This window comes from Danaus plexippus, chromosome Z (genome assembly GCF_018135715.1).
Source record: "Danaus plexippus chromosome Z, MEX_DaPlex, whole genome shotgun sequence".
Lineage (NCBI taxonomy): Eukaryota > Metazoa > Arthropoda > Insecta > Lepidoptera > Nymphalidae > Danaus > Danaus plexippus.
In genome coordinates, this window is record NC_083559.1 from 8,698,876 (window position 1) to 8,725,152 (window position 26,277).

At 29.4% G+C, this 26,277-nt stretch overlaps 3 protein-coding genes across 3 annotated transcripts; 2 read left to right on the top strand and 1 right to left on the bottom strand.

The window, feature by feature from the left end:
* Positions 1-6,680: 6,680 nt before the first annotated feature.
* Positions 6,681-16,033, bottom strand: LOC116777373 (nucleobindin-2-like). The gene is made up of 10 exons (XM_032670882.2): positions 15,875-16,033; positions 15,358-15,478; positions 13,151-13,258; positions 12,557-12,664; positions 11,074-11,241; positions 10,847-10,969; positions 9,592-9,691; positions 8,226-8,459; positions 7,739-7,842; positions 6,681-7,578 (listed from the first exon to the last, which is right to left on the bottom strand). The coding sequence occupies exons 2-10, from the start codon at positions 15,469-15,471 to the stop codon at positions 6,937-6,939; spliced, it is 1,701 nt and encodes a 566-aa protein (XP_032526773.2). The 5' UTR covers positions 15,472-15,478; positions 15,875-16,033; the 3' UTR covers positions 6,681-6,936.
* A 415-nt stretch (positions 16,034-16,448) lies between these two features.
* On the top strand, positions 16,449-18,721 carry LOC116777821 (transcription initiation factor TFIID subunit 7-like). The gene has a single exon (XM_032671556.2). The coding sequence runs from the start codon at positions 16,627-16,629 to the stop codon at positions 17,908-17,910; it is 1,284 nt and encodes a 427-aa protein (XP_032527447.1). The 5' UTR covers positions 16,449-16,626; the 3' UTR covers positions 17,911-18,721.
* A 594-nt stretch (positions 18,722-19,315) lies between these two features.
* LOC116777776 (N(G),N(G)-dimethylarginine dimethylaminohydrolase 1) lies at positions 19,316-25,906 on the top strand. Its single transcript, XM_032671485.2, has 5 exons — positions 19,316-19,785; positions 21,100-21,202; positions 21,459-21,556; positions 21,797-22,024; positions 23,855-25,906. Exons 1-5 carry the CDS (start codon positions 19,522-19,524, stop codon positions 23,960-23,962), a joined length of 801 nt encoding a protein of 266 aa, XP_032527376.1. The 5' UTR covers positions 19,316-19,521; the 3' UTR covers positions 23,963-25,906.
* The last annotated feature ends 371 nt before the right edge of the window (positions 25,907-26,277 follow it).

The following is a 26,277-nucleotide window of genomic DNA, read 5'->3' on the forward strand; positions in this document are numbered from 1 at the left end:
ATGATGTCATCATCAATCAAAAGAACTCCTGATATTTTTTTAAAGGTACACTCATCTCTCTCGATAAATTGTTTATATAGAACGACTACGACTCTTTGTTACATATCTCACCTTTACCCGTTGTTCTTAATTAAAAAGATTATGATTTTATGGTGTTGCTGATTATCGGTACTTATATATTTTACTCTCGATTGTAGACTATAACAATAACAAGAAGCAACTACGAAATTTTAAAGTTTATACAACGTTTTGAAGGCTATTACACCTCCACAGCAATTGCAGTAATTCTTTTGTGCCTGTGACTTCTTACGTCCGTTGTGTGGGTGAAACATAAGTCTTGCGTATTAGTTACAAATTACAATAAATATAAAGTACTTCGTGGTGTAAGCCATTTAATAATGTTATAAACTATTTTGATAAGTAAGTAGGGCTTATAATAGTTTACTTGGTAAAGTTTGGATAATTTTAATATACTTTATTACAACTAAATTTCCTGTCTTGTTTTAAAGACTGTACAAATAAAAAATATATAATATCATGTGAAACTCGAAACTATTTTCTGGTTATTGGCACAATCAACAAGATCTACCTATTTTTATGTAAATGAGACGAAAAATTTCAACAAACTTTATAAAATAAAGGTTATCGGTAGTAAAATTGTGTTTTTTTTTGTTTACAATATCGATAGCATTAGTTTTAAAATTATGATTTTCTTTTTTTGCCTGAAGATAAATAAAAATAATATTGAAGTCTATATCAATATCAATGATTAGAAGGAAAATATTTTCTTTAAATATAGACTATTTTGCTAAATTGCCCCGAAGTGATATTTTAACGGCTATTGTTTGCGATAGCGATCGAGGATTTAGCTATTCAACCGTAATATTAACAAGTTACCAATTCAATACTTTTTTTCTTCAATTGATAGCTTTAAACTCAGTACATTCTATCGGAATTATAAAGTCATTTTTTTTACTAGTTAAAAATATACTTAAATAGAAATAATTCTATAAAAATATACTTTAATAGAAATAATTCTAAGTATTATTATATGTATAAACATATAATAATACTTAAAGATATTTTAGGTTTTTCTTAAATAGTCTAAGTTAATGCTGCTGACCTCCGAAACCCGTTTAAGGCAAACTGGTGACTTAAGATAATAAAATCTTCTGAGCGAAGGATTATTATTTCAATCATGTATCGTACCAGTATTTATCCATACCAAGTTTTGTTAGTGTGAATATACTACAAAAAGCTTAAGTGACTAATGTCTATAATGAAAAATTGTTTTGAGTTTCAGATATCCGAATGGGATTATTTTTTTGTGAGTATTAAGTATTAACTATTTAAAATAAATGCCATTCTACTACCCATTTAACATAACAAATATCATAAAGCCCGAAAATTTAATCAAATTCTTTATTATTCCTTTTATATATTAAGATTTTATATAGATATTTATCCTGTAATGACTGAATAATTAAAATGTAACAATAATTAGTCATAACGCTGTCTTTCCCTATTTAATGTCATGAAATGCTAATTCGTCTTGGATATTAAGTGTCTGCACTCCAAATAAAAACTAGTATTGTTTGCTAATATGAATATTAACATAAATTCGCGTCATGAAATCATTTTGAACTCTAGCCAACTTATAATTAAATAATATTTATAATACCTCCGTGTTTTTAACATTCAATTGATTTTCTACAACTATAGTTTTCAGTAATGGTAGTTTTATTATTTCATTATTAACTAACGCCGAAGAGTACATATTTTCTCAATTCTAGTTGCCCAATGTAATTATACTTCTTTGAACGGAGTGTTAAGAGTTTTTATTCATAAATCTTCAGAAATTATATTATTATCGGCGGTTATTACGGTGAGTGTGACGATGCAAACTTGAACTAAACATACAGATGCTCGTTCTGTGACGTCACATTTTTTCTTTTAAACAACTAGCTTTTCAAAAAAAAAACATATGAAAGCAACATATTAATATAAGAACTTGTAACTACTGGAACTAAAGATATGAATCAAGTTAACACTAATATGTAGTTAAACATTTTTTCGGAAAACATAGTCACTAACTAGATTTTATGTTAATTCTGTTCTCTGTTTTTATTTCAAAGTCACTATCAGTAATATTTTTTTTAATTATTTTATCTGTTAAATTTGTTTTGTTATACGATATTACTTATAGGGGCTTACAAAAGTTGCAGGTATTAATTGCTGAAAGGTTAGATAACCATAGTTAATAACAAAAGCAAGCATGTGGGTATTCAAAAATAAAAATACATTGAAAATTTTTAATTTCAGAAGAAACATTTTAATGCGTATGATAGATACCTTATTCCAACCTCCTCAGTTGGATCCGACGTCAGTCTTAAATTTAATTTATGTTAAATATTCATTATAACATAAAATTTAACCATCCTCAATACTCATTATTCTGACAAAATTCTTGGATATTGAAATTATTTTCTGAAGTTATTCTAACAAATATGTCTATTAAAATGTAAGTTTATCTACATTTCTGATCTGTTTTAAAGCGATGTAATGAGTATATCAACTTAAAGATACATTTTATCAACACTCAAGCCTAATGTGCCAAAACATAAGTGGTTACCATGAACATTCTCTTTTCATTCAGAGATACATATTTATGTCAATTTTAACTATCATTTATACGCGTACAACTTGTAATATATAAAAATTATTCAAGAATATTATGACAAACGCCACAATTTTTTCCTTGGGGAAGAACAAAAACTACTTTTTTACACAATGGCAACGGTCCTTTGAAATGTTAGTTATTACTGGCATAACTTATTGGATATTCTTTTGGTAATGAAAGTAAATTCAATAGTATTATATTAAATTACCTACTTCTGAGATTTCACTACAGACAACTCAACTACGACCCAAACAATGTGTCTACACTAATAATTTAATCATTTTATTAAATCCTCTCTTCGTATCTTCTACAAAATATAGAAAGTTCTAGGGATCGCTTTTCACGTCATTATACTCTTAGTTGTTACGGATGTTATCCACATGACCTAGTATCTAGAATCTAGATATATTTATTTATTATATTGTACATTGTGATCTTTATTTCAGGCACTAGCAAGATGAATAATAGATAGTGTACAGTTTTTTACCCTCGAGCTATAATAAAGGGACTTGTAAAAGTCAAGAGAAACTTATGTTTAGGATAATGTTTCAGACTTCCAAAGGCGACAGTTTCAGCAGCTGGCCTGAGGCATTTAAATCTAGGCATAGTTACGTATCTCTATAACGAGTAGAAAATAAAGTAAAAAATATGTACAGTTTGGGTCATGCGAGTCAAATTTCATTGAGTTATCGGACATTTGAGAAGATATAATAAAACTAGTACCAATGTAAAATATGTTAGAGGAAAGAACCAACTTGAGAAGAAAATCTATCAAATTTAAAACAAATTTGTAAATAGAGAAGTTATGACAGGAAGTATATCTTAATAGAAACAATTGTGTTATAAATCTTTTTTAAGTCGGTTCAAAAACAACTTCGTTATCAGATGTAGGTACGACTCATTCACTATGCACAAGGTAATGACTAAGACGGTGATGCAAACAAGTTAACAGCTTGGCCATTGTTGTATGCTATACACAATAATGTAATAAACATATGATTATGTACTTTTCCTGTTCTTATTTCCCTTTTTCCATTGCGTCGATTTCATAATTGTTTATTTCGTTTGTTAATTTAGGTCAATTCAAATACTATATATACATACCTATACATATATTATTAGGGAAAAGTGATATTTTTTAACAATGTTCCGTAAAGAATAGACTCTGATCGGGGAATTCCTCGAAAAATCTCAAAAAGCAACTCGTGTCTTTGTCTTAAAATAATAGTCATTATAATATATGGTACAGATATTTATATAAATGATTATTTACCTATAGCGTAATAGTTTTAAACTTTCGTATTAAAATTGCTAAAACTCTTTATACGGACTTTCATGGTCAAAATGAACACCCATATTTTCACATTTTTGATTTATTTTAAAATTTATAATTAATTAACTTCAAAACTGTGAGTATTTATTTATTTAAACGTTACAAACACCTATCAACCGAACAAACTTGACATCCCTTTTGTAACTTTAATTGCCAGTTTGAACGGTTATCAAAATTAATTACTAGCACAACATATAATACCTACAATATTGAATAAACGGGGACGTATGAGATATAAATAATTTTCCTTGTGCTGTCTTGTAAAAGGTTTCCTTCGTAAGAGTTTATTTACACTGGCAGTTAGTCACCATTACTTATATATAACAAGAACATTACAGGTAACTACCGCTGTAACTACCTCATTAACATAAAAGAGTGTTATAGTCCCCTAGCTACATATGATATCTAAACTCGGCTTTGTATAAGGATATCTAAGACTATCGCTACTATTCGGTTTCATATAATTTTATGTCTTACATGATATATACATATTAGAATTATTTTAAGATCGATATTCTTGGTCTTGTTATTGACTGTTTAAATTGTTGAGCTATGTGGAATCATTTAAATAAGATAAGGTTATCAATAGAATATACATTACACATTGTTAATTTGTTATTGTGACAAACATTTTTCTAAGATTGTGGCCAAATTAAGGAATGAAACATAAGTCGATAAAGAAAATAAATTAACCAGATTACATGAAAGTTAATATGTAAATAATTGTATTATACGGTTTTAAAACTGTGATACCGAAAAGAAGCTTAGAACTTCAAATATGTTCGTATACCTACCTAATTATAATTATTCCCATAATCAATATTAACTTAAGGTTATCACATTTCAATGTTACTTGTTCTAAGAACTATGTCTTGAATAATAAAAACAGCTATAACAATGCTTTATACGTACACAGCAATTTTATCGCTTATTTAAAATATTCGTATTTCGCTTTACGAATTACCTTTGAATATAAATAACAATTTAAAAACAGCAAGATGAGGTGGTGGTTGGTCGAATAACTGCAGCTCGAATATGGGCTGGCTCGACCGGGGAAGTACCACCCTCTCACAGAAGATCGGCGTGAAGTAGTCTTTAATGGCTGCGTTTCGTCCGATGAGTGAGAGAGCCGGTTGCTGTTTCCCCTTTCCTCCCCCTCTTACCCAATCAAGGGTGACAACACATCCGCAAATTTACGTTGCAGATATCCATGGGCTACGGTACTACCTCCATCACCTGATAGGTAGGCCGTCTGCTCGGTTGCCCCTTTTAGCTTTAAAAGCATGAAATCAACTATCTTGTTTTTTTATGTTATTTTTGTAATTCATTAGAACATTCAGCTCAAGTGAATAAAAGTTATGAACTCATTGCCAAAGATTAGGCAACAACAGTAAGCATTATGTGCTTCAAATATACATATATTCTACTTGTGCACTAAAAATGGCATATTTTTAATATATATACATTCATTATATTATTGTCTTATTTATATTAATTGTAACAATGAAGTTTTTAATGTAAAGAAAATTAATTAATGTTATATGAAAAAAATTGGTTACGACGTCATTATACCCGTCGAGGCTGTAATCAGTCGCAAAGGCGGGTAGGTGTAATATTTTATGTATCAGTATTTATTTATACATTTATTTATCTTTTAAATTTTACATTAATAAATACCTGAAATAAACATTGACCAACTAGGTATTATGAAATGACTATTGTTTTCAATTTGACGTAGGAAGTGTCTTAAAATTTAATCGCGATGATATTACTATAGCGACCATGTCGTTGGTATTACAATTTATCTTTTTGAAAAATGTTTTAAAATAAAACTTGTAGGAAAACCAATTCTCCATAATATAAATATGTATATATAAAGAACATTAATCACTACGTATCAGTAAATTGAACACTCCAAACATCGTATTTATGTACATCATATTTACCATTTTCGTGTATTTTTTACTCTACGAGAACCTTTTCCCTTTTTACCTAATGAAGTCACCAGCGTCAATAGTTGCTCCACAGCCCCTTTATAATAAATTCATATAAATAAATCGGTACATTCTATAAACGTAATATAGAAATTGCTTTTTGATGTCTTCACGTAAAAATTCGGATTCAAAAAATCGCGGTGCATATATTTTTTATATTATGTCCAATCCTCATTTTAAAAAGAGATTGTTGATTAAAAGATCGGATGGATTTACTTGCAACATAAGAGATTTTGTCTCCAAGAACTACATTTTTAATTATATACATGTTTTTAAAATTGTCTTAAAATATGCTTTATTTAAAAAATCATCATCAGCTTATTGGTACCCACTGCTGAGCAAAGGTCTCTTGTCACATGGAGAAGGTTACATCATTAATCACCACGCATGCTCAAGGAGGATTGTAGATTTCAAACTGATAATTTGGAATTATAAGCCAACTTTTCCTCACTTTGTTTTCTTTCAGCGCCTGTTAGTGGTGTCTAAATACTCATAGAAAGTACAAATGATTGAAAAATCAAATTGGTACTTGTTAGTTTTCGAACCGGCATCCTCATGCACAAGAGGCGGGCCTTCTAAGCCATCACGACTTTATTTAAAAAATATTTTTAGGTATTTTTTTTTTTTATTACACTGATTAGTCCTTCAGTAAAAAAAGTGAAATAAAAGGCTATTTTTAGTGTCACTTAATTGTTTATATCTAAAAATCTCAATACAATACAGTAGTAATAAAGTCAATTTATTTATTAATTTTGGCAACCTTTGACAACCTCTAAAAAAGTACTTTATACACGGTTTTATATTTTTGAATTATGATAATAATATAAAATCTTATGAAGGGAATAAATTAGCACTTCCCAGATTAATTTTTACAAATCGAAATAATTATAGCAGCTAAAATCTAGTTTCATGAATAGATATCAAATTACTTAGTGCTGTAATCCGCTAAGATTTTGAGCAGGGGGTGATTGTTGTGAACCTTGAGCTTGGCCCTGCTCTAGAGCTGGTGGCACTTGTCCTTGAGAGGCTTGTTGTTGAACTTGACCCTGTGCAACTTGTTGCTGAACTTGTCCTTGCGGAACTTGTTGCTGAGGTTGACCTGGTTGAACTTGTTGCTGTATTTGAGCTTGAGGGACTTGTTGCTGAGCTCGGCCAGGTTCTGCTTGCCCCTGTGGTGCTTGTGGAGGAACTGGTGCTTGCTGGACTTGACTTTGATGAATCTGTCCTGCGGGAACTTGTCCCTGATATTGTCCTTGGGGTACTTGACCTTGGTATTGTCCTTGTGGGATTTGTCCCTGATATTGCGGAACTTGTCCCTGATATTGACCTTGTGGAACTTGTCCTTGATATTGACCTTGTGGAACTTGTCCCTGATATTGACCATGTGGAACTTGTCCCTGATATTGACCTTGTGGAACATGTCCCTGATATTGCGGCGGATACTGTCCTTGAGGGTATTGCTGCATCGGTTGGCCTTGAGGGTACTGTTGCTGGTATTGCTGCTGCATCTGGTGATATGCCTGGTTTATTTGATGTTGGGCTCCAGGAATTGGACGGCCATGAGCATCAACCTGCAGTTAAGTACAGTGACTTTTATAAAACCAAATATGTTAATTAGAGCTAAAACGAATTAGCACCCGTAATAATCGAAACCTACAATTTTTAAAAACTGCTAACATTTAACAACGTTCAGTCTAATAATTAATATTCATACATTCTAATAATACTGACCAGTCCACGTTGTTGTAAATAATGAAGTTCTTCCTGTCGTCGGCGTTCATAAGCCTCGTATTCAGCTTGAGTATAAATCTGGTTCTCGTCGATTGGTTTCCAACCTGCCAATACAAAACCTTTATATTGCTATAAGAATTTAAATTTCTTAATTTTCGTATGTAATATATAACACTTTAAAAAAGATTGTAACAAAAAAATGTTTATACAAATCATAAATAAAAATATAGTAAAGATTTAATTTATAGTTATATATCAAGGATTCATTTCCTATGTTCAACTAAATTGACAAAATAAATTAAGCTATACAAAAGACTAAATAATTATCATACACTTTTAAAAAACATAAAATAAACATAACATAGTCTTATTAGGGAAACCCCAACTAGATCTGTCATGACCTCACACCTACTAAACACAAACATTACCTCCAGACTCCATATCATCTCACATCATATGCTCAGGTCTCAAACATATTTTAACTCACCATCGTCCTGATTGAATTCAGCTCGCTGAGTCTCGAGCATAAATTCATTGAAGTCTATAAGACCATCGTGGTTTTTATCGTTTTCTTTGAACACGTGCTCCCTCATGCGTTCCATTTCCTCGGCTCGTTCGTGGAGGTCTTTATTCGGACCACCCGGACCGTACATCTTATCCAGCTCCTTTATAAACAGAGCCTTAACTTCGTCCGCGTCCCAAAAACCATTACCGTCCACATCTGTTGTATCCATAATAATTTTATTAATGCAATAAACAGCAGATTAAAATATACATATATAAAAAAAACTATTTGATATCTCAAAATATTTCACTTAACAAAATACATAATAGAAATGTTAAAAATGAAAAATGGAATTCTATTTTATGTGTACGAAAAAAATAAAATATAATGTTTACAGCCGAATAAAGTATTGCGAAAATCAATAATAATAAAACTAAACATATTTCAGATATGTTTAGGTTAGTGAACATTTATTTTGATACAAAATTTTTGTGAAATAATTTTTGTGTTAGATACATGTATGTATATTATTTATATCAGAAAAACGAGAATACAATACGTTTAACATGGGAACTATCCATGTATAAACAGCAGAAAAGAACGAACGGTAATCAAAGATCAAATAAATAGAAATAAAAAAAACAGGTTGCATAACTTTTATTTCTGTTCATATTTTTCATGTAATATTCTTATTTACATGGTACTTTTCATTTCTCGCAGGAATTATTGAATGCAAATAAAACTACTTGTGTTTAACGTCATGGTTTATCATAAATTCTATTTTCGGATCACCATGTACCGTAATAATATAATAATTATTCATTATAAAAAAATTAAACATGATTTATCTAATTACCAAATAATTTTAATTTTTTAATTTCTTTTTAGTTTTTATTAGAATATTGTTCTCAAAAGGGTGTAAATAAGTAAACGTTTTATAAAGCAAAGAATTATATTGATATACCGATTTTTTGGATAATACGCACACATGCAATTCGCAAACGTTTAAAAGGATTTCGGATGTATAAAGATGAAATGCTAGGTTTTGGACTGAAAATAAACGAGTTCTATTAAATGAACAGAACTATACAGTGCCAAATTAAGTACAAAATATATTACTATACAATAAAAATCGTACGTAAAACGACAAATAAATATATCCACATGATTTTCTACGACACTACGCTACCCACATGACATCCCTTACCATACATCACGAAAAAGACCTTCGGATCAAAATCCTTATCTGTATTCACATCCCGCCATAGATTGAGCAATTGCTCTCTGGTCCCCGGATGTTTGAGCTGTCACAGAAGAATTATTAAACACTTGTTGCTCGTTAACTCACCATGGGTCATGAAGAATGTTTTCGGGTCAAACTGTTGGTCCATGTGGTCCTGTTTCTCCCACACCTCCTCTAACTGTTGTTTAGAACCCGGGTGATGTAGCTGTGTGTAAATACGTAGTTTTTTCTTGTTCAATACATATGTGTGTATATTGAAGGGATTTATAACACTCAAGTTGCTTCTTCGTTTATTTATAGATAAAATCAATAGCAGCTGTATTATTACTCAGAAGATATGACCCCTTTATATAGAAATGAAAAGTTAACTTGTTTTTGAGGAATTTAACATAAATGAAAGTGAAATAGGCTTATTAATAATCTGAGAAGAAACTGTTTAACTTAAAGTCATTTATATAACATGAAATAAAAATATCGCAAGAAATGTACATCAGGTTCTTCCCTTTTTATTAATATCTTATTTACAAGTATCTGTTTGTTTGACCCTGAAGTTATATATTTATAGTCCAGAGGCCACTCTTATGTAAATATGTTTGTAATATATTTTACCAACTTACCTTACCTACCTACATATGTATTTAGGATATTCCCTTTTTATTATAAAATGTATATCTTTACTGTATAGTAAAGTAATTTAGTCCATTTATGTGCTTATTATTAGTCAATTTAGTATTTGTTTTTTATAGAACACTTTATAAAATTATTCGAAAAGTCGTCTAATTGACAAAAAATTGTTGCTAACTGTGTTTAGTATAGTTGTTTATGAAAATGTAAGGGGTTTTAAACAATTGGTCTGTAGATGATGGTTACAGATACGTTCTAGTCCTAAAATATCAAATTCCGTCAAAAAAACATGAACTGGAAAGGTATTACTTTTATCTCATTCATACCCTTAAATTCATGTATACGTATGAAGTATGTGTTAGGAATACTTATTTAAAGTAATAATACTACGAGAAATTACATATGACAATTTACAGGTACCGTATAATTGTCTCTGATACCATATCTTAGACCAGAACCTATATCTGCTGTAAAATTTTACCTCAATATTTTAAAACTTTAGGAATTTTGGTTAAGTAACGAACAAACACACAAACATCAGTGAGACAATGTCTCTACTGCTATGAACTTCACTCTATATTCAATTCTAATACATTAAACATATCTCCATTTAATGAGTGTGAAGTTTGGTTTATCATTACAACATACTTTCCTCTTTATTTCATAATAAGATTTTGAACAGCAACATATACGGCGTTTAGTAAAACGCTCGAATACAGATCTATTAAGGACGTACCGGTTTGTGATGTTTCTTAGCTTCCTCCTCCTGCTTCAATTTGTCCATGTATTCCTTCTTGTGGGCCTCGTCGAGTGCTTCAATCCTCTGATGCTTCTCGAATTCCTTCTGCATTTCATATTCCTGGAATTTTACATAGTTTTGTAAGCGTTTTATTGGTACCTGTACTGTAACTGGCTTTGGTTATATTTGTTATATATGTAGTAATTATTACTAGTAATTATCACCTTAAACTGTTCCCGTCTTTTCTTATCAGCAGCTTCAAGATCAGCCGTCGTCTTGTATATTAATTTCTTGAGATCTTCTATTTCGAAGGTGTGTGGATTCGAATGGTCCAAGTGGTCGCTGGACGGAACTTTGCCTTCAGCTTCCAGATTGTTTGACAGCTCGTATTGCTGTTGAGACGATTTGCAAAAATATAATTTATTATTATTAAAGTTAAGGTTTCATTACAATGAAAGTTTTTTATTTCGTTGCATAGGCCTATGGTCCAATTTTAAATTTTATGAATGATATATATATCCCGCCACCCTTCTCTTTATGAAATTTTCGAAAGTAAATTTATTATTCTAAATTTTATTTTGTTGACCTTGTTTTTGACAGGTCATGTACCGCTAAGTTTGTTATCCACATTTTTATAAGTGTTGTAAAGTGTTTTGAGTAGACTTTAACTTCCTCAGGAGCTTATTAATTATTATACATTCCAAATATAATTTGAGACTTCTAAAGGGGCTGGGTCTCCGTAATTTTTGTCTCGAATAACGCCAATCTTCTTGTAATCATTTTAATAAATCTGCTTGTAATATCTAAATTTCTTTATTTTTCAGTTTTATTATAATCTAATTTTGTTTATTACTTTTGTTATGGTTTTGTCATGCTTTATTTTATTAGTATAGGCAATTAGAATTAATCGTATTTTCCTGCTCAACTCAAAAATAATGGAGATGTTGTTTGGTCAAGTCAAAAAAAATAAAACTTAAAAAAAAAATCATTTCGTCTTCCTGTACACACGGTTGCTAAGAAATCACACAAGGCGATTACGCAGTTATGAAAACAAACTAATAGTATCCCAAAAAGTTAGTTTCCTTTAAACAAGTACGCGCAAAAATCTTAGATATCATTATAAAGAATGTCCCTCTTGTCTACAAGATTTCGAATTAGCACGATATAATAATTTTATTATTGATTACATGTATGAGAGAATTGTTATTCTAGGGAGCTCCATTACGAATATAAATTCATCCGCAATTTTCAACTTGTGTATAAGATATATAGTTACATAAAAACGATTGGCACAGGACGCTGTGAGATCACGAGACCTTTATATTCACGATAGTGTCAGAAATAACTAAGACCTCGACACAACCGAGTCAGAGAGGGAAAATTTAATGGACTTCAACAATACTAGAAACAAAAATGGAAATAGATTAAATGATCATCAAATTTGAAAAAATAAAACGAAACTTCAAACTGGAAAATACCAAATCCATGTAGTGGTAAATGTCCTCAAAGCAAAAAGGAAATATCCCTTCATTTCTTTGTGCTTTGGCTGGATATTGCTTAATTCCTAAGAATTATTAAGATTTCTTTGGACTGGTGAGTGTATAAGGGAGTCTCCAAAGAAGATTTTTTTTCCACACATTTCTTGTTTTGTTGACGACAACTTGTCTACAGACTTATCATTTTAATAAATTTATATTTGTTACATACCTTGGTCGCAAGATGCCGTAGACGTTCCAACTCTTGTCTCTTAATTTCATCAAGCCTCGTCCTAACATTGTGATTGACAAAGTCGAGCTGCTCAGCAATTTTACCTGTCTGCAAAAATTTGTTACCATATAAACGGATGCACATCGAATTTCAAAAATACTAAAGTGTAACTAACTCAATACGTAATGCTATGTACATTTCAAATCAATTAAAGTAAATATTGCAATGATGAAAATAATATTTGCCACAAAAGCAGTCAAAGGAAATCTTCAATTTGGATTGTAAATGTAAAACGTTACATTATTCTCAATCACAATAGAAGTAAGACTTGTAAATCGTTTTGCTAATAATAGAACAACAAGCAACCTTTATTCAAAGACTTGTTCATTGTTATGATACCAATATAAGCTATGTTGTGCAGATAGTATTATCACTGCCTCGATTTCTTTCAATCTCGATTGAGTATTAACTAACCTTTTTTTTTTAACTCTTGAATCACAAAATCTCGTTTTGATTACTTAAAGGTGGCTGGCAAATATAAAATATATGATATTTTATTTTAAACCAATACAAAGATATTCCATGTGAACTTACACGAACGTCATCCTCGTCAGCTTTGTCCAATCGTTCTCTAAACTCCGGATCGCTTTCCAAAGCCTGTACAACCTCCTTCAAATATCTATGATACTCCGTGTACTCGGCCTGTAAGGAAATACTCAATGAAAAATAAAATAATACCACAATCACAAAAACAAAATTGTCCTCAGGACAGAGTAGAGTTATTAAAACTATATCATGTCCTGTTTAATTATTACTGGTGCTCTGACTACTCTGAAGTTGACCAATACCAAGATAGACTTTAGGTGTGACTTTTGGCAATCAGCAAAAATAGTAATAACGAATTTATTTATATAACTAAACTAAACAACACGATAAAATGCAATATGAAAACCACAAACATTGCTGATAAGATTTAGTGGAATCGGTAATTTATAGTATAAACAATTAAAATTATTCGCACAGATATTATACTATTGTAGCAAAATATTATAATGAAATATAATAGATTGTTAAATTTATGAAAGTATATGAAAGTATTCATTCCAGCTAATTAAATGTAACACACCAATAGTTACAAGTACAGTTATACTACATATAACTTTTTAAAATTTTCTTCAAAATACATATTTACATTTACTTTGCATAAAATCATACACAAAAATTTTAAAAAAATTTAATAAAACACATTTAGGGACGAGATTTATATTACGATAAAATCGATATGAATGTAATCAGTTTATAAAAGATAATGTCATGTCTAAAGATTTATTTAAATAATTATTTACTTGATAATCTTCTAAATATGTATTCTTGTAATTGTATTAAATTTTTTTGATGATTTCATATAAAAATAAGCTTACATACACACAATAACTAATATCAAAATGAAAAATTGGAAGAAACAAAAATTTTCTAGACTTGCATGAGAAGTAGAACCAATAGTAATAAATAATTAGCAACACTAAAATCATAAATAGTTGAAATTCAAACAAATTGGCATTGATTTTATGAATTCACATACAAAGTAATTGATTGTTTCGTAACATTGAGGTTTAATTACAATCATATTAACATGCACAGTTTATAAGAACAATAAATCGCATGTGCATACTTAATTGAAACACCAGCCAACTGCAAAGCAATTATATAATTGTTTTATATTAAATAATGAATATATCATATACAAATGTAACAATTAATATGTATATATAGTTATTACAGATTTTATTTTATATCACTTGTAAGAAGTACTTTAGAGCCATGATGAATTCTTAACTCAAGGTCTTGTCTTGTCTTTAAAAGTAAGAAAAAAAAAACAATGAACAGGTTATACAAAAGTGAATGGTATTTAAAATGATTAAAACTAAATAAAATTTTACTCCAATTATATTTTTGTTTATTAAAATTCAATTACCATAAAAATTCAAACTGTCATTTCTTAGTGAAAACACTATTAACACTAATATGCAAATATCTGTGCATAAGAATATTCCTAATTTCTAATTACTAATAACTTTGAAAATGGAAAGTAATCTTTGCTCAAACTGTAAATTATAGAAAATAATACACTTTTATACATAACTAAATTCAATATACACTTGAATTCGCAAAGCATATTTACATATAATATATATTTGTGTAGATAAAGGAATTAAAAAAACTTTCATTTTTTTCAAGCAACATATAAAATACATTTAATTACACTGCCATAATTGCTTTGCTATAACCGTTGTGTTACTCTAGATATTGTTTCATAAAATTACATAGATAGTTAAACAAATCAGAAAAAAAATGTAACTAATTTGATAGTTTTAAAAGACAAATACAATGAAAACTTGAAAACAGCAGTAAAGTACTTAGATATAACAGAATTTCAATGAAAAAGACTATGTAAGATAACTGTATATACTTATTATACTACTACATCAAAAAATAAATCAAACAAAGTACTTTAAGCAGAAACCCTGATCATATTGATAGTATTATAAACAATACAGTAAAGTGCAAATGTTATTTACAAACTTATTTTACTGTTCTAAAACATGTCTTATTATTGTGTCAGTAACATAACATAACAAATTAAATAACATGACAAAAATTCTAGTCATTTATATACAAAAATTAAAAATTCTGTTGTTGCCAAAAGTCATTATCACCACATCAGTCAAACCTTATAAAATAAGTATAATCTAAAAATAAAATAGTCCTTTTATAACTAATAGTGAAGGTAAAATACTTACAAGATCATCCACAACATCACTGTCTTGTTCCTTAGCCTTCTCAGGGGAAACAGGTGGTGCATATGAACAATGTAAAATTGCAGCCAAAAGGATAATGTAACCAAACAGCCTCATTGTTATCCTTGAAATATGTTAAGATTGGTTAAAAATTTGCTTTCACAAATGGTTTTGATTTATATAAGACAATGTAAAGAATTTGTTACCTATTTTTCTTCTAATTTCATTGTCAATTTGTATTTTTACCTTATATAAATTTCAGTATCATTTACGAAAATACGTAGTGTTCTTTAAAAAGTACCTTAATAGTATAGGTACATATCCAACAATATTATGATTTATGAGAAAATAATAATTAATCTTCTTAAGAATACCGGGCTAAGGAAGAACACATGATTTCTATTTGTTATTAATTGTTTGCACAATTATGATAGTTGTTTTCATCGCGTCCAAATAATTTAGAAGTGAAAACGGTTTATAAGAAAATTCGGAATGAATATATTGAAAACTAAAAACTTACCAATTTTAAAATGTTACTGATATGTCGTGAAAGTTATTATTAATGAAATTAGTTTAAGTTTTCAGAATGAACTCTAGTTATCAACATGACGTGTCTTGTAATTCCAAAATCGGTAATAATATGTCGTGTACCAACTAGAAAGCCCCAATGGCAATGATCAATACGATAAAGCAGTTTATACACAGTCTATTTTTCATCTATATTTTTTTTTTATGGAATATAAAAATTATTTTTGTTTTATTTAAAACTTAGTGATTTGTGTATACATTGTCTATAAAAGTACTTTTTAAACTTCAATTTATGCTTTACATTATCTTAAATAAGTTGACGATAAGTCAAAGTGGTCACATTTAATTTATTCTTATTTAAAATTAAATATAAATTGTTTCTGATGTAAATAATTAAAACTACTTGTAAGTTCTAGTGTTCTTAATTTATCAACAGCAATTTATAGACATTATATAAGAAGTACTTTTTAAATACGTATTTATTCACCATTTTGCCAATGCCTAGAATGTTCACAATTATTTTGTTTGTTTGTGTTTAAGCTTTCATCGTTATCGATCGCGACGACGTTAGATGTCTAGTGTCTACTAAAACTACGTTTTGGTATTTGACATCCGCAGTCTGAACTTATGTGCTTAAAGTATTGATCAACCTGCTGGTTCTCCAAATCTTTATAAAGGTACATAAGTTATTAAGAATATTATTTCTTTAAATATATTTAGATGCTACAACAGAAATAAATCAAGATGAACAGAGATAAGAGAGAACCAGAGTATCCTGCGGAGCTAGAATCTCAGTTTATTCTTCGTTTGCCGGAGGATCCAGCAAAAGAATTGCGGGAGCTACTTAAAACTGGAGATAACATAAAAAGTCGTCTAACAATTCAAATAGATAACGATATGAGAAATGGTGAGGTACGTTTTGACCATTGGTTAATGCACGCAAAAATTGTAGACTTACCAACTATTATCGAGTCATTGAAGACAATTGACAACAAAAGTTTCTATAAAACAGCCGATATATGTCAGATGATGATATGTAAAGAGGAAGCCGATCAAACACCTGCAGAAGAAGAATCACCTTCAAAAAATAAAAAAAAGGATCCCTATAAAGTTGATAAGAAATTTCTTTGGCCGCATGGTGTGACACCGCCGACCAAAAATGTAAGAAAGCGTCGCTTTCGCAAAACTTTAAAGAAAAAATATGTAGAAGCACCTGAAATTGAAAAAGAAGTAAAAAGATTGTTAAGAGCTGATAATGAAGCCGTCAGTGTCACTTGGGAAGTTGTGAAAGAAGAGGATGATCAACTTAAGCCAGAACCTGTTACCCCAACACCAACACCAAAAGCAGAGAAAAAGACCAAAGCAGCTGAGAGAGCAGCAAAGAAAGGTGCAGCTGCTGCAGCAGCCAAAGCTGCATCTGTAGCAGCTGCTGCTGCTGCTGCTGCTGCTGCTTCTGCTGCAGCTGCAGCCGCCAGTGCCAATAACTCTGAGTCTTCTAATGTTGTTGATATATTTGGTAGTGCTGTAAGTGACAGTGATGCAGAAGATGACAACATTAATGTAGAGTTGGAGGATAGTCACTTCTCAACTTATGACAGCCGCCTATCAGACAACAGTTCAGTTTTAGGCTTGGGAGATATGCAAACAAAAAAAGAAAGCTATCCAATAGAATTTGATTCGCAAATGTTTCAAAGTGGTCAAAGCCATAAAAGATCTAATAGAAGCCGAGCCACAACTCCAGCAACTTCAACAGTTACCAAGAGCGGAGGGTTGTCGTCTGAAGAAGATGGAGAATATTCAAGAGATATGTCTAAAGATAATATGTCAGTGAGAATTGAGGAACTCCGAACTGAACTAGAAGAGTTGAAACAGCGCAAACAGAGGATGCAGTATGAAATTGCTGGAATGGAAAATCTAGCTTTACGACAAAGATTTCAAGAGATTCTACATACATTAAACCAGGATGTTATGTATAAGGAAATGGAATATCAAGGCCTCATCACATTACAAAATTCTGAAGATATATGAGGAACATATTACATGTAAAGAGCTAAAAGCTTTTTACATGTATGAATTATTATGTCATTTTTTCTTAAAAGAAAAACTTATATTGTGGAATAAGTTTCATGTTTTTTTACTTTCATATTAATTTTATATTTTTACATAATAAATTTTTTTTATTGCTTTCTTAAGTATAACAGTAAGTGAAATATTTTTCTTATAGGTCGAATTATATGAAAAAAATTTGTCTTCATGTTGTAAAATAGGCATTTTAAAACTATCATTACCTACTTATGGAATATCATATGAACATCTCGTTGAGAAACTCTTGTATTTTTTTTATATATATTTATTAAGTATTAATTAGGTGTTTAATGTTATTATCATTAATTAGTTATATTTGTTGAAATTAATTATTTTTTTTACTTTAAGTAGGTCTTTTGGATCCCTTAAAAATTATACAATTATAGGGTAGATCTAAGAGTTACTTAACTGTACTTAACAGTATGCATATTAAAATACTGTATTAGCCAATAAGAATTGAAAAAATTTAAGTCATTTTTATTGTTATCTTAGATATGTATATCCTGACAAGATTAATATCTTAATTACTATTTTATTTTTACCACTCGTTTTTAAACTATTTACAATGTTTTATTAATCTTCGTAAGTTAAGATAGTATTATTACAGTAATAAGAAAAATATTTTTTATTTCTACACTTTTAGGAAAACTATTATTATACTATATTATTAAGCAGTATTTAAAAATATAGATTGCAGTTTACTAATGTAGCAAACAAGTGTTTCAAAAATAAACATTATGATGCTAATGGAGAACTTGTTTTTATTTCAATCATAATTCTAGAATTGTATTTCATTACAAACACTTTTTTCATTAACATTTAGGATATCAGCTTAGAATTTTTATTACTTAGAAATTCTATTACTGGAAGTAGTCATTACCATGAACAGCTTAGGTGACTGTTTACTTTTTTCCTCATTTTTATATTTATTGAAAACTTATTGACATTACATAAAAGAAGAAGAAAAAACATGAATGTTGTAGTTACTTTAATTTTCTATCCACAGAAAATCCATGAATTCTAACTGAGTTAAAAAATTAGTTATTTTAGGGATTGGCAGTCCCAAATAACAACACTATTATATATAAAATATGACAGTGTACTAATATAACAAAATATTGTTAATATAAAATAAACTGTTATTATGAATGAAATTCTTACTCTACAATTAGTTAAGTCTGAATCTTAATATTGCAATATTTTGTGCCTTGTGCTCTATCTTAATGACTTGATTTTTTTTTGCTTAATCTATGTTGACATTATGCATTTTTAAACGTTACTATGGTTTACCGTTTCAGCTCTATGCTCAGCTCTATGTCTCTCTTGTCTAGTCTACTGTTTTGCAGTTAGCAAGTTTTTTATATACAAATGTGGCGGTGTTTCGACAAGTATTATGTTAGGTAGTGATATTTACATATAAAAATATTTAACTTCAATATTGACGATTATCGTATATTCAACTACAATATATTTTGAAAGAATTTAGTTCTTGGAACAACAAATTATAATAAACTAAATAATTACTTATTATATCCAGCTCTTATTAAAAAAAAAATGGATTTTAAGATGCATGAATACACACATGCAGTCGTTGGTAAAGTAATTCCAGCACTAAAGCTAACTGATAGAGCTGACTTGAACGACGCCCGTCGTCAATATGATTATTACTTAAGATTATTAAAAGAACTAAATTTGGAAATTATTGAAGTCGAAACAGATGCCTATTTCCCGGAAAATATTATCTTTGAGGATATAGCTATCGTTTGCCATGGCATAATGCTTTTGCCCAGACCTGTATCCAGCACTGAAGAAATAATAGTAAGTGAAATATTTTTATTTTAGTACGTTCTTGGAAGCTGGATTTTATAACAGATTTATCGTAAAACACTTTCAGGTTTATATAAAAAAGTTGAAGTAATATTATATAAGTAATATAGTAAATATTCAGTCCTTTGCCAGTCTCTTAAGTTTTCATAGTTACTTCTTCTATCTTCTTATGTACCGTAACAAAATAGTTTGGTTGCTTAACATTTTATATCCATGTTATGGCATTCAATTTACATACAACTACTCTTATTATTTAATTGTTTTAATTACCAATTTGGTATTGGTTTAACCTTTTTATATTTATAATAAAACAATAAAATATATTCAGTTTTGCTTTTTACAGTAAATTAATTAAATAGTGTATATTAATTAAAAACAATTGTTTAACTTATATAATCAATTTATTTACTCAGACATATTTTGTATTAAAGAATATGTTTGGCATTCTCGGCCATTATGCTTAGTTTATATTTATTAATATACACATATAAAATGTATTTTTTTTTTCAAGCATTAACTAAAGTTGAAAAAATATAATTCATGAGGTTAAAGAATTTATGTAACTTTAATATATAGCTACACAATCATATAATGTGTAGCTTTAAAATGTCATACTAACAATTGCATAGTGCTTAATGAGATCTAAGACTTTGTGGAGTGCTGTTCTATATTTCAGCTTAATATAATTATCTTTTAATTGCACTTTAACCTGTGAACTCAATTGACTCATGGTCATATTACATTTTCTAGAAGTAATGACCACAGAAATGAATTTAATTAATTTATAAAATCTATGACGTAATTATTCTTGTCTTTAATTTCATCAAATGAATGTAACTCACAAAAATAGATATGTAACAGATAAAAGTTTATGTATAAAAGATAGAAGTATATTTTAAAGACAAATTAAAAGATACCTATGGTAAAAGAACTAACTTTAACTTCCTTCAATTGTTATTTATATTTTGAAATAATTCCTCACATTCTAATATTTAATGATTTATATTTCAAAAATATTTTTATAGGATATTTACCAAATAATAAGTTAGGAGTTATATATTAAATTAAATATTAAATCAATGTTGCTCTAACATTATAATTAATAAGTATTAGAAACAAGTTTGTTCTGAAAATATATCACGAAAAATACATTAACACCACTTCCAGAAGCAACTGGAACACAATATCTACTGCATTGATGAATTTTTCAGACTTTATTTTCTATTTTATTTGTAATTTAAACCTTAAGTAGTGTTTAGAGCTATGGAATTAATTTTGATAAATATAAAACTATGTAATTTACAGATGACCGCACTCAAAGAGGTCATGCAAAATGAACTTGGACACACTGTTATTGAAGTCAGTGACCCAGAAGCCAAGCTTGCCGGTTCCGATGTCTTATTCACAGGTAAATATACAAATTGTCAATAAACATACATTGATTTTATAACATACATAAATTTTTAGTTTTATTTAAATATAGCTTCATCATCATCATCATCATCAAATCTTATTACTTATTAATTTGAGACACTTAATATTTACATCTTACTGGAACATTTAATGGCCACAAAATAGATGAAGTTGGAGCCTTAAACAGGCTTGAGTTAAAAAAATAAATATATTACATATATTATAACTAATATTATTCTTCTTTTATGCAGGTCGTGAGTTTTTTGTAGGCATTACTGAGACCAGCAATGAAGCTGGAGCCAGTGCCCTAGCTGAGGCATTCCCAGAGTTTCCTTGCACACCTATAAAGGTAACACCTTAGTATTGTCAATTTTTTTTAATACAAGTTCTTTTTAACTTCATAACTTATATTGCTTAAAAACATGGCTTAAGTAATCCCACTTAATAGATTTTTATGTAAGCAAAAAATTTATGAGGCCCATACATTAAAGAAAACAAAATAAGACATTAATAAGACTGAATATGAATATAAAAAACCAAATAATATGTCTACACTTGTAACTAAAGCTTCAATGAATGTATTATTCAGGTATCTCAAGGGGTACGTCATTTGAAGAAGTACTTCAGCATGGCGGGGCCGGATATTCTGTGTGTGGCATCCAGCAAGGAAGCCAAAGAAATGCTGAAGAGGATAGAAAGAGAGGCCACATTTACCTATCAGACCCTCACTGTCCCTGAAGTAGGGGCTGCCAATTGTTTGTATGTGAATGGTACTCTAATACACCGTGCAATAGAGGAGATACCAGAATCCTTTAAGGTAAATTTAATTATTCTCGAATAACTAATATTTCGAAAAATTTATCGTGATAATCATCATCATCGTCGCAAGAGTCTTGTCGTGGTCATCACGTATCAGTGATCCGTATACATGATGACTTTCTTGGGAAGATAGTTGCAGTGGTTGCCCCTTGCCTTCTGCACCAGCACTTTTTTTTTGGGGGCTATTTAGACCCCAAGGCTTGCTGTAGCCTGTTCCAGCCAGTGGTGTCTAAATACTCTTAGAGAGTACATGTGACTCAGAAAAGATCACATTGGTACCTGCCAAGTTTCAAACCCGCGCCCTCATGTATGAGAGCGGACCTTTTAACCTCCAGGCCAACAAAATATAAATTTATTAAAATAACATTTGGAGCATTAATCGTAATGAATCTTAATACAAATCACCAAAAATAATGTAATACAAGATTTTCTGAGGAGGATCATTGTATTAAAAGCGAATTTGAAGTATTATTTTAAAAAGAATGCTTTCCGACATAATCAGTTACCATTTTTCTAAAATCTATTGTAATAATTATTCAAAGATTTAAAAAAAAATCTCAAGATTATAAGTATATTTTTTAGTAACTGACATCTCTTTTATTTGTAATTTCTTGTAAAGATTAAAAATATTTCAAATAAATCATATTTGTAGTCAATATTATAAACATTTAAGCAAAAAAAAAAAAAAATACAATATTCTATACAATGAAGAAATATGGTTCACACTACAAAATTTGTTATGTCATGATACCAGTCGAGTTGAACAATAAATTGATGTAAAGTTATGTCCAGGCTATACACCATACTATGCTATACTATGAACGGTATATAGAAACCGTTTGTTCTATGCTACTTGCTTCTTTCCTTGCTTCAGGATCGAGTCCTAAAATTATCCATACATTCGTACTGGGAGAAAGCTGAAATAAGATGACCTAATTTATACCAATTACCAATTTTTATACTAGTTAAAGCCATAAATTCGACAAGTCTTTTAAACTTACAAGGTACTCACACTCAGTTAAATGTTATGCCAATGCCAATACTCTGGTTAAAAAGTACGTAACATTAACTTTAGGTATAGACAAAAGGTTAAATTTTTCTCTGGACGTGACATTGAACCTCCGGTCGCTTTTATTCACCTGCCTTATTAAAATACGATATATAATACGAATTCTTAAAACAATATAGTGAGAAAAAATCCCCAATCCGTGATAACTGAATAATTATTGTTAGAAGTTGGAGGATATGTTATATTTTTGTAATATAAAAAAACATATATACAGAAGATCTTAAAACTAGGAAACCATTTCTTTGTGAAAACTAAGACGTATTTGAATGCTTTTTAAATGGATAATGCCTTTTCCGAACGCGTGGGAGATCAACTACAAAAATAAAAAGAAAAACAAGGGGGATCTAGTAATTATACCGTGCAATTCCTACACACACGCTCCAATGTTAAATACCCAGTGGCTGGCTATTTTACGTTTTTAGTCAAGGCTGATTAAATAATTTTAAACAATTTCCTGGTCAACCGTAAGATGACATTCGGTAGCGCCTGTACAAATCTGACTATTTGCTGTCCAACCAGCATAGCTATTTGTTCTCTATTCAATGTTTGATAACCTAATATGGGACATCTCCAACAACTAAAGCTAATAATGATAAGCTAGAGATGCTTTTTAAGGAATGGGTTTCATACTAAAGTTTCAACTACACTTCATATTGCTACAAAAAAAAATGTATAAAAAATTAAATTCTTCTTTTTTTTTACTGATAACATTTTGCACGCTTAATTAACATTTTTAAATTTATTTATCTACTATTTCAGGTATTCTGTGAAAGAATTGATTTTGCCCGGCGGTCGATATGCTTCTCATCACTTGCTAAAGTTTCTAGCGGACTCACAGCATGCTGTCTTCTGGTGAGGAAACCTTAAACAACTTGACAAATTCTATGCTAAAATCTGATGATTTTTTTTTTCAAGCATCGCTCCAACAATTCATCCTTACAAAATTTGTACCTTTTGTAGTTATAACTTAATTTTTAACTAACAGGTTGTTTTCATATATAAAATTATTTTTAGGACCATTACTATAGAAAAGACCTATTTTATAATACAAAGGTCGAAAATTATGAGATGCTTTTATTAAATAAGAGCGTGGGCAGGTCTTATTTTGCTTGCCATTACAAGTTAAGATGCAAACTGCATAATGTAAACAAAATTTTTTGCTTTATCAAAAGCTTAATATCTTATTTTACCATTATTAATATTTGTTCATTTTTTTGCAACTTGCAATCTTTGGTAATTAGGTTAGATATCGTCCGTTTGTTTTCCTACCCTTTACCTAACGTGTGACCAAATTATTATTATGGTTTTCCTTTGACCAGAATAGGTTAATTTTAATGTGATGACCTTTTTACCTCACCCATTTAGGTAAAAATACGGCTGATTCAAAATATTCTGATTTACAATTATACCTCACCCTCCTCCTCTAAATAAAGAGCCACTATAAATGTGTATCTACCTTTAGTAGTAGTATATTGAATTCATTCCTTAACTTAAAGACTGAAATAGTATATGATACATGACACAAGAACCCTTAAAAAAAATTTAAATAGTTCTTGACAGAGGCAAGCTGACGTGCTTGAAAATATAGTAGAATATTTTCGACTCTTACCGCAAGTTTTTCTGGTCGATATAAATTTCAACTATTAACCGACTTTTTTTGTTCCTATATTCCACATTCCCTTAGATTTTAGTTTTTGTTGATAATAATGACGTACAAATGTTTAACCTTAGTACCTGGTGCCGTACTTTGTTCATTTATATTGTAGCATAAAATGTAGCACAAAAATCGTCATATCCCATCTTATATTTAATTCCAAGTAAAATATTTAATATTACGATACTTATTTAGTGATTTTAAGTAAAATTATTATTAATTTATAAGAATACCTGTTAAAAATCACTTGGAACTATACGGAAGATTTATTGTTAAATGTTTTAATTATGAATGTTAAATTGTATTTCTATGTTGTTTTTTCTTTTTATTTTAACTTATTATTTCCAAAAAACTTTTAAACATTAACTAACGATAATTATAAAAATATTTAAAATGATAGATGTCCTTATACCAATATATTATTCGCTCTCTATAGACTTACATGTAATATCTATAGTATTTATTAAATATACAATACCATACCCAATAAATTATATTTATCTTTTAAAAATAATAAAAAATAAACATTGGCTTCTATCGTCATGTTAATAATTAACATATTTCCATGTATTTAAAATGTATGTCCCTATATAATGTTTACTCTTCGATAGTCATTTGAAGGATATATGTATAATATAGTTGTCACCGATATCTAGTTTTCTGAATCTCGAAATTTAGTTTGTGCTCTCGCTACGGTAGCCAGAAGTGTTATTGGAAAGCTATGTTAGATTATTTATTGCGTTCAATAATAAAATGAAGTAATGTATAAAATTAGTGTGATTGAACATCGCTTCCCAACGATCCTGTCGAGGGTACAGTCTAATGATTATAGTATTAATAACGTAGTTAAACTACTGCATAATATAATCAGTATTCGATATTGTAAACGGATTTCGCACATTTCGCTTAGCGCTTACACATATTAATAAAGCACATAAATATATTTTAACAATGATAGTTTTTGGATATTTTGATAAGTTTTAAAATGTTTATCATTTCTTTGTGATCATTAATAAAAACACACTGAAATCAAATACATTTTAGTTAGCATTCGAGAACCATAGTATTTTTTTTTGTTTTATATTATTATAGACAGGTAAGCTATCATCAATTCTGTAATGTGTTTGTAGACTTCAATAAATAATGTTATGAGTGTACTGTGTTAGTTTTATTAAAACGTAACTCTTATTCCATAAATTTTTTTTTACACCCAGCATCGTAGTAGGGGATTAAAAGGCTCTTTGCAAAGTAGTAAATGGTTCGCATCAGCTAATGGTGTAGCATTTATATACTTACTCATTCGAGCAAGTGCACCACGACGTGTTTTTAATCAGTGATATAAATAAATATTGTGTTCAGTTTTTATCATTCCTCTAGCATCTGGTTTCTTGAACTTGTTATGTTTTCTGTGCACTTAGATTGAAATTAATTTATGTAGTTGGAAAACCCTTATATATATATCTTAAAAAACATACATTGTTAATCTCATTTTCCAATTATAATGTTGAGATCACATCATTTTAATGTA